This window comes from Tachysurus fulvidraco, chromosome 1 (assembly GCF_022655615.1).
Source record: "Tachysurus fulvidraco isolate hzauxx_2018 chromosome 1, HZAU_PFXX_2.0, whole genome shotgun sequence".
In the NCBI taxonomy this organism is placed as follows: Eukaryota; Metazoa; Chordata; class Actinopteri; order Siluriformes; family Bagridae; genus Tachysurus; species Tachysurus fulvidraco.
Genome location: NC_062518.1, coordinates 12040488 through 12049680, shown reverse-complemented (window position 1 = coordinate 12049680; position 9193 = coordinate 12040488). Strand labels below are relative to the sequence as shown.

The window sequence follows — 9193 nt, the reverse complement described above, 5'->3', positions numbered from 1 at the left end:
TATACAAATAAACTTGAATTGAATTGACCACTTACTTTTGAGGTATTGTACGGACGAAGAATTTCCTACTGGTAGTATGATTATAGATCATTATTTATAAATAGCCAGAAAATTGTTTTCTTGAATGCTAAAACGTAAGCAACATCTCTGCTGCATGGACGACTCAGAAAATACACCCTAATTTAAATAAATAAATAATTAAAATGACATTTCCCTCCAGGAGCATAGAACGCTCAGATCTTTGTTGCAGAGGACTGGAGCAACCTTTCTTCAGTTCTCAGATGTGTACAGTCTGGTTTACTCTACATGTGACACTTTATATTAAAATTGATTCTATATGTATTCGGAGCATGGCATCTCATCTCCCATGGCCTTAAAATATTTACCGAGAAGAATCCACTACCCTCAATGCTGCAGCAGTTTTTATTACCCATTCCAACATAGGTGCTTTAATTACAGTCCAGTCGAAGTCTTGGATGTCCAGTGAAAGAAAATTAGACCCAGTGCATTCATGCTTTGGACATATACATACTGTAGTAATGCTTTTTAAGCTTCTGTATCATAGTAGTGTTTGCAGATTTATTGCATTTATCAGATGCCCTTATCTAGAGCGTCCTACATTTTATACATCTGAGCAATCGAGGGTTAAGGGCCTCACTCAGGGGCCCAGTGGTGTCAGGATTTGAACCTTCCGATTATAAGTCCAACACCTTAACCACCAGGCTAGCACATTCTCCACATCACAACATGCAGATCAATAAAATAAATACATAATTAACATAATGCTGAACCATCTTAAAATAAGTTCAGAATTTTTAAAGATCAAAAGGTTACACAAATTAGTCAAAGTACATTAATGAAAAAATTTTTATTTTTTAAGTGTATATTGACAAATAGAACAGTAGACTGAACAATGTTCCTTACAGAGGTTATAATAATCGGAAGAGTTCAAGATGAACCGAGCTGATCAGTTACCATTTCACATTGCTAAAACACACACACACACACACACACACACACACATTCATACAGTCAGCTCCCAGGCTTAAGCATAGTACTGCAGGTTGGCCTTTTTCTTGGCTTGAACCTCCAGAATACCTTCCATGTAATCTTCATGGTTCAGCTCAGTGGCCCCACGGCGCAGAGCGATCATACCCTAAAAACACAATACACACTTTTTAAAAAGGTGTTAACACAAAATATAAAACAGACAAAATGTCATGACCTGAACGAGACCCAATAGTGATGACTATTTTTTTAGCTGGAAATCTAATCAAGAAATAACGAGAAATCTCGTGCGGGATTTAATTCATGTTATATGCTACACCACAGGACTAATATTCAATAAATTAGTCCAACACATGGATTGTACGGTGTTATGTATTAAGCTGCTGGCTCTTCAACCTCTGCCACTCCTACCAAACCCACCCCAGCTAAATATTTCCACTCTTTGGTCCTATAGAAATTCATTTGCCAGCTCTGAATAGATGATTTATCAGACCAGTTCCAGACTGTAAGTGAGCCAATGAAGCCATTATCATTATTTGCTCAATAACGGTAAACACTTGATTAATTATGAGGGGACATTATTGACTTACAGCCTCAACACAGACAGCTTTACACTGAGCACCGTTGAAGTCATCAGTGCAGCGAGCCAACTCCTCATAGTTCACATCAGGACTAAACAAACAGAGAGAGAGAGAGAGAGAGAGAGAGAGAGAGAGAGAGAGAGAGAGAGAGAGAGAGAGAGAGAGAGAGAGAGAGAGAGAGAGAGAGAGAGAGAGAAGGGTGAGAAAGAACCATTAAAAAGTGAGGTAGGAAAATAAACATTCTAGTGTTATGCAAAAATCTACATCACATATATTAAGAGCTTAGTTTATAACAATAAAAACAGAACACATCAAATGTGTGTGTTGAAGTAAACAACCATGACACATAAATTTCATGATAGTCAGAAGTCTCCTTCTAACTGCTGGTAGTTAGAAACATGTGCATATGTGTAATAAAAGAATCATCTGAAAATATTATATATTTCAATATGTATAATAAAACATATATAAATAAACAGTGTTTTTTTTTATACTGACAAACTTTGTAGCTAAAAATGTTATCTGGATATAAATACGGTCCCAGGAAATAAATACATGGAAGTATTTACCTGACGTTCATCTTGCGCGAGTGAATCTGCATTATACGAGCACGAGCCTCTTCGTTAGGCATGGGGAACTCGATCTTACGGTCCAGCCGGCCTGAGCGCAGCAGTGCAGGGTCCAGAATATCCACTCTATTAGTAGCAGCAATCACCTGCAACGAAGAATAAATCACAGTTCACATTTTTAATTACAATAGTGCATGTTGGTCATTCTTATTTGCATTTAAAGAACCCTGCATAAAGATGACTGTCAAATTTTATTTAAACATACATTTGTAGTATAGTATTTTTAAATCTCTTTAAAAGTTTACATTCTGTGGTGTACCGGTACATGCATAGAGCAATTAACCTGATATTACTGTCACTGATGTCTTAAATATGATTAACAGCATAACATTAGCATCTGGTCAAGTACCAACAAAACAGACTAAGGTTAGCACTTCCTTTAATGATGATCAGGGTTGATTATGATTCCATGATGGAGACCGAGAAAACAACACACTTTTCCATCTCTTAGTGATAAACAACAGCACAGATGAGTGATACGTCCTTTAGAACAAACCCACGTTTGTCCTTAGTTTATTACAAAGTTGGGTTTGTACCTTGACTTGCATATTAGGCTGAAAGCCATCGAGTTGGTTGAGCAGCTCCAGCATGGTCCTCTGCACCTCTCTGTCTCCAGCCTTCTCACTATCAAAGCGCTTGGTTCCGATGGCGTCCAGCTCGTCGATGAAGATGATTGAAGGGGCTTTTTCTTTAGCAAGAGCAAATGCATCCCGTACCAGCTTTGCACCATCTCCTATAAACATCTGCACCAGCTGAGGACCAGCTAACTTCAGGAACGTTGCCTACATCGAGTAAAGAAGAGAAGAGAGGGCTGAAAAGGGGATGTTGAATATACACATGTGAAGGTTTATGGAACCAAACAGCTTAATTCCTGATCTTTTGCAGATATCAATATAAAATCATTTAAAAATGTCCATTTGTGAAGCTGCTGCTCCTTTCAGTACTACAACATAAGTTAGGCTGTAACAAACAGTCAATCTGAATGACTGAGTTATTTAGTGTTGATGACTCACTTTGGTTTGTGCAGCACAAGCTCTGGCCAAAAGGGTTTTGCCAGTTCCAGGTGGTCCATACATCAGAACACCTTTTGGTGGCTGGATACCCAAATTCTCAAACTTTTCCTTATGGTTCATGGGTAAGACGATTGCTTCCACCAACTAAATAGGCGCACACACACACACACACACACACACACAAGCTACATTATCCATCATAGATTAGATTTCAGTGACAAAATGAAAAGTGTGAATAATATAACTGGCATGAACTAGCACAGGTCGAACACAATCTTTGGGGTGTGTGTGTGTGAGTGTGAGTATTATGCTTTAGCTGTGTGTGTTGGCTTGGGTCATGTAGTTTGAATGAAGGGATTATATTGTGAGTTATAGTAACTGTGTGTCCATGTAGAGATACATTTGGTAGTTTATTTTTTGATTAAGGCAGAGTTTCAGTACCTCTTGGATCTGCTTGTCGAGGCCTCCAATGTCGCTGTACTGCTCAGTGGGCCTCTCATCCACCTCCATAGCCTTCACTCTAGAGTCATACTCAGTGGGCAGAGTCTCCAGAATCAGATAGGAGTCCTTATTAACACCCTGAACACACATACACACAAATAGGTTTGTCTAAATATGAGAGAGAGAGAGAGAGAGAGAGAGAGAGAGAGAGAGAGAGAGAGAGAGAGAGAATCTCCACTTTCTCTTAAAATGTGAATGTATCATGAAATGAGCTAATGAAAATGTTTACACACCACAAGATCCCCAGGTTTCAGTTTCTCAGCATCAACCAAGCCAATTACAGGCAGGAAATATGTCTGTATGTAAAGTTATGCACAACAAACAAGAACATTAGTGCACATTTATAAACAAATAAAATAAATAAAAATAAACATTCAAAGGGTTATTCTAGAAAACAGGATAATCAAAAATAAATAATAATAATAATAATAATAATAATAACAACAAAAGATAAAAAATGGAAAAACTAAATAAAATAAGTGGGACCTACCTGTCTTGTGGATGTTTTGATGACTGCACACTTCCCCTTTCTCTGTGAGTCCAAATCAATGTTGGCACCATCCTCCTCCTGATCATTGGGGTCTACATCCAGTAGCTGCAAATAACATAGGCATCAGACTGAAAATACCACTGAACATCATACAAGAGCAGAAACTGCACAAAACCAACCATTGTTTCTAAAAAAAACTGCTTCATATTTAACACTGGTGTGCAGTAAAACACAATTAAAGCCCATGTGAATGTGAACAAAATGATGTACCTGCATGGCCCTAGTGCTGTTTATTACAAAATTGTCTGACTAATTAAAAGTGGAAAACAATACATTTGGTCTAATTTCTTTTTTTATCACTAACTGATTAAATGCAACTTCTGGGTGGAATAGACGCATGCTAAAAAAAAAAAGCTCAAGACTAACTGCACACCATGAACTAACTAATAAATAAATAAATAAAATTAGGGGCCTTAAAAGTCATGTTATCTACAAGGTCACTTTTTTTATAGTAATTTTATCTACAAGGACTGCATTATCAGAACGGTCAGTCATCACATCACATCTGTATATGTTACACACACTGCTGCTGCATATTGCACAAAACTAAATGTTACACAATATTGTTATATGCACTACCATGAACTTCTCACACTTTATGTACATAACTGACCCGTCATATATTCTGTATTCATATTTAATACACATTCTGTCTATATTGTATCTCATCGTCTGCATTGTCTTATATAGTTTGTATAGTATAGTGTTATTTATGCCTGTACTTTTGAGAGTCACAAACAGCTGGAAGCAAATTCCTTGTGTGAGTCAACACAATTGGCCGATAAACCTGCTTCTGATGTTTCTTTAAAGATGTTATAACATATTTCCCCTTTAATTTCCACTAGAATCTTGTGTGTTTTTAGACTAGGTTAACAAATTAAAAAGCTTTACACGATAATCCTCAAACAGAACAATGTCGCTTACCTCTATGACATTAGACACAAGATACGGCAGAGTTTTATTCACTTTAATCTTCTCTGTGTTTTCTTTGATTTTGTCTTTCATCGCCTGGAGCTCGTGAGTGACTCGCAGCACCTCACTCTTCATGATCTGTAGGTTAAAATTCAGCAGGTTATGAAGTTATTTAAACAGATAAGCCAAAATCACAACTCATGTATGTGATTAGTGTTAAAACTTTGTACTTTTATTTCACTGTCCAGCAGCCTGGTTCGCTGAACTATTTCCTCAGTAGACATCTTCAGGACCTCCTCACCGATCCCATCCTGTGAAATGCAAAAATGTTTTGAAATTTCTGTAAAATTTTGTAACAAACCAAAGCCTGGTTTCTAACCTGCAGTGACCAGTTAAATGCAGATAGTGCATAGACGTTTCTGTAGGATCTGATCTAGAATGGATAATGTACAGAAAACATCTCATACGACACGATACGTTTTACGATGGCCCGTTAGTTCCTCAGGAGCTCTCGGTTGCACTATTATAAACTGTTGTAGAAAGGACGTTGACATTATTTCCTGTTCAGTGTCACCCAAATGAGGATGAGGTTCCCTTCCATGTCTGGTTCCTCTCAAGGTTTCTTCCTCATGTCCTCTCAGGGAGTTTTTCCTTGCCATCGTCACCTCAGACGTGCTCATCAGAGATAGTTATAGATATATAGTATTTAAAATTTTAAATCAATAGTTTTTTTAAACTTTAACTGTGTATATTCATTTACTTATTTGTATTTATTTTTTTTCTTTATTATTATATTATAATTATTATATATTTATCTTATAATTTTCCTGTCGATTTTGTTTCTATACTTCTGTAAAGCTGCATTGAGACAATAGGAAATGAAAATTCATCGTTTCTATACGTATTATATTAAAAAAGTTTAGTTTTCCAGACCAATACCTCAGTTGCCGACAGCTAGCTACTTAGCTTGCTAACAAAAAATGCTAACAAGCTATTGTTATGCTAGCCACAATAAAGCCTGCTTAACAATCGCCTGTAATCGTTTTGTTACATGAAGCGTTTATGAAAACGAAAATAAACCATATATTTGTGATGTAGAATTTCAGAAGGAGTAGAGTTAGTGATCCAAACGTGTCAAATAACGAATCGACACCTAAAATTCACCGTGTCATGCTACAGCACTGCGAATAGCGGCATCCGGGACGAATTAGCCAGCCACATAAATATTAGTTTACCTGTCTATTAACCATCGGGAATCACATGCCCACATTGTACACATGTTTTATTTTAAAGTGCCAGCTTTAATACGAGTCGAAAGTACACAGAAGATTAAAGAAAATAAAACAAACCTCCACTTCATCCCAAACTGATCTGTCATTCAAAGACGCCATCTTGAAGCGCTGTGACTTTTCTTCGTTGATAATTTGTGTGTGATCAAGCAGCTCCGCCGCCCTCTGTCGGCCTTATGGGCTATTTACAGGGCAGCAATAGCTAGTGACCTGAGTATTTTTGGGTTTGTCAGCGAAATTACAACTGTAGATACTTTTAAAATCGTCTTAGCTATTTTATCTCTGTTTGCATAATCAAAATAATTACTTTTTTGTCACAAAATACTTTGCAGCTTAGGAGGCTTATGGTTTAGAAAAAAAAGTCCTTAACTCATATGTCTTCACTAACATCAGGTCAAGTCAATCAGAATCTGAATCAGATTTATTGGCCAAGTTTGTTGAAACACACAAGGAATTTGGTTCCAGCTGTTTGTGACTCTCAAAAGTACAGACATAAATAACATTATACTATACAAACTATACAAGAAAATGCAGACAATGAAATACAATATAGACAGAATGAGTATTAAATATGAATATAGAATATGACTGATCAGTTATGTACATAAAGTGTGGGAGTGCAAATAACAATATTGTGCAATATTATGCTTTTTGTACAATATACAGCAGCAGTAGTGGGTGTAATATATACAGATGATTTGAACGTATATAGCAACATAAAAAAACGTAAATAGCTAAAAAAAATCGTAAATAGCAACATATTGTATCCGGAGTGGCTGCTACATGCTACTGCAATGTCACATTCAGAATCAGAATCATAATCAAATCGGAACAAATTTTATTTGTCACATACACATACATACAGAGTACGACATGCAGTGAAATGCTTTTTATATCAGTTCGGTATTCAAGCATAAAAAGGAATGGAATTACGGATAAAATTAAAACCAAAAGGAGGTAGATAAATAAAAAGTATTAACTATATAAAATATATGAAAATATATGTGAAAAATATATGTATATACATAAATGTGTTGTATTGGCAGTACAAATTAAAATGATTTTGTGATTGTCCTTAAAGTGTCCATGTGCAGTATGGTGTGGCATAAAGTGGCACTGTGCTGTGCAAGTCCAGAGTTAAAGTGTTATAATGCAAAAAAAAAAAAAAGGTTGCGCAGAAAAAAGTGAAGATGGAGTCCAGTGCCTGGGTAATTCCTGGTTTAAACACCGAATGACCTGCGGGAAGAAGATTCTCCTCATTCTCGCTGTGTTTGCTTTCAAGTATTCGAGCGGAAGCATTTCCCTGAACGCAACAAAGAAAAGAGTCCATTGTTGCGATGGCTGAGGTCCTTTACAATCTTCCTGGCCCTGGTCCGGCAGGGAACTCGGTGTGGATAGTACGTTTAGCTGACCGCACCACCCTCTGGAGGGCTCGCTTGTCCTGCATGGTGCTGTTCCCGAACCAGGAAGTGATGCTACTCATCAATGGTGCAGGTATAGAAAGTTTTTAGTGCCTGAGAGGGTAGTTTGAAGTCCCTTAAGCGTTGCAGATGGTACAGACGCTGCTGGGCCTTCTTCACCAGGGTGTTGATGTGACAGGACCAAGACAGGTCCTGTGTGATGTGAACACCTAAATTAGGTTTATTGGCCAAGTGTGTTGACACACACAAGGAATTTGGTTCCAGCTGTAACTGTAACTCTCAAAAGGACAGACATAAATAACATTATACTATTAAACTATACAAGACAATGCAGATGTGATACAATATAGACAGTATGAGTATTAAATATGAATACGGAATATATAACTGGTCAGTTATGTACATAAAGTGTGAGACATGCATGGTAGTGCAAATAACAATATTGTGTAATATTTAGTTTTGTACAATATACAGCAGCAGTAGTGCGTGTAACATATACAGATGATGTGATGACTGACAGTTCTGATAATGCAGTCCTTGTAGATATGAAGTGGGGAATATAATTATGGTGAGTTGTTAATCAGGGTGATTGCCTTGGAAAAGAATCTGTTCCTGTGTCTGGCAGTTTTAGTAAGCAAAGTTCTGTAGTGCCTGCCAGAAGGGAGGAGCTGAAAGATGGTGTGTTCAGGGTGTGAAATGTCAGTAGTGATTTTTCCTGTCTGGTTTCTGGCTCTTGTGTCGTACAAGTCCTGGGGAGTGGGCAGGGGGGCACCAATTATTTTTTCTGCTGTTTTTACTGTGTGTTGCATTCTGTTTCTGTCCTGTTTTATTGCTGCACCAAACCAGATAGTGATGGATGTGCACAGAACAGATTCAATGACTGCAGTGTAGAACAGCATCAACAGCTCCTGTGGCAGACCATACTTCCTTAATTTATGTATAAAGTACCTCCTCTGCTGGGACTTTTTGATAATGGAGTTTATGTTGCACTCCCATTTCAGGTCTTGGGAAATGATAGAGCCCAGAAACTTGAAGGACTCTGCAGATGACAAAGGACTGTTGGATATTGTGAGGGGGAGTAGTGTTGAGGGGGAGTAGTGTTGAGGGGTCTTTCCTAAAGTCCACTATCATCTCCACAGTTTTGAGGCTGTTTAGCTCCAGACTGTACTGACTGCACAATAGCACCAGCCGCTTCACCTCCTGCTGGTATGCAGACTCATTGTCATCATGGATGAGACAGATGAGTGTTTTATCATCTGCAAATTTCAGGAGTTTAACAGTTGGGTCAC

The 9193-nt window shown here is 37.6% G+C and overlaps 1 protein-coding gene across 2 annotated transcripts in view; it reads right to left on the bottom strand.

Moving 5' to 3' along the window:
- Positions 1-6695, bottom strand: part of psmc3 (proteasome 26S subunit, ATPase 3) — an 11149-nt gene extending 4454 nt beyond the window's left edge. Inside the window, exons 1-11 of one of the 2 annotated variants that reach the window (XR_007140943.1) lie at positions 6544-6695; positions 5425-5505; positions 5207-5332; positions 4223-4327; positions 3966-4028; positions 3673-3810; positions 3232-3375; positions 2755-3000; positions 2159-2304; positions 1599-1680; positions 994-1156 (exon numbers count right to left, since the gene is read on the bottom strand). Coding sequence is in view for 1 of the 2 variants with exons in the window: in XM_027132984.2 (XP_026988785.1) it covers positions 1046-1156; positions 1599-1680; positions 2159-2304; positions 2755-3000; positions 3232-3375; positions 3673-3810; positions 3966-4028; positions 4223-4327; positions 5207-5332; positions 5425-5505; positions 6544-6585 (1284 nt within the window). In the remaining variant the exon portion in view is untranslated. Of the gene's footprint in view, positions 1-849; positions 1157-1598; positions 1681-2158; positions 2305-2754; positions 3001-3231; positions 3376-3672; positions 3811-3965; positions 4029-4222; positions 4328-5206; positions 5333-5424; positions 5506-6543 lie in introns of those variants that run through there. The other variant, XM_027132984.2, reaches the window with a different exon arrangement.
- Positions 6696-9193: the final 2498 nt, after the last annotated feature.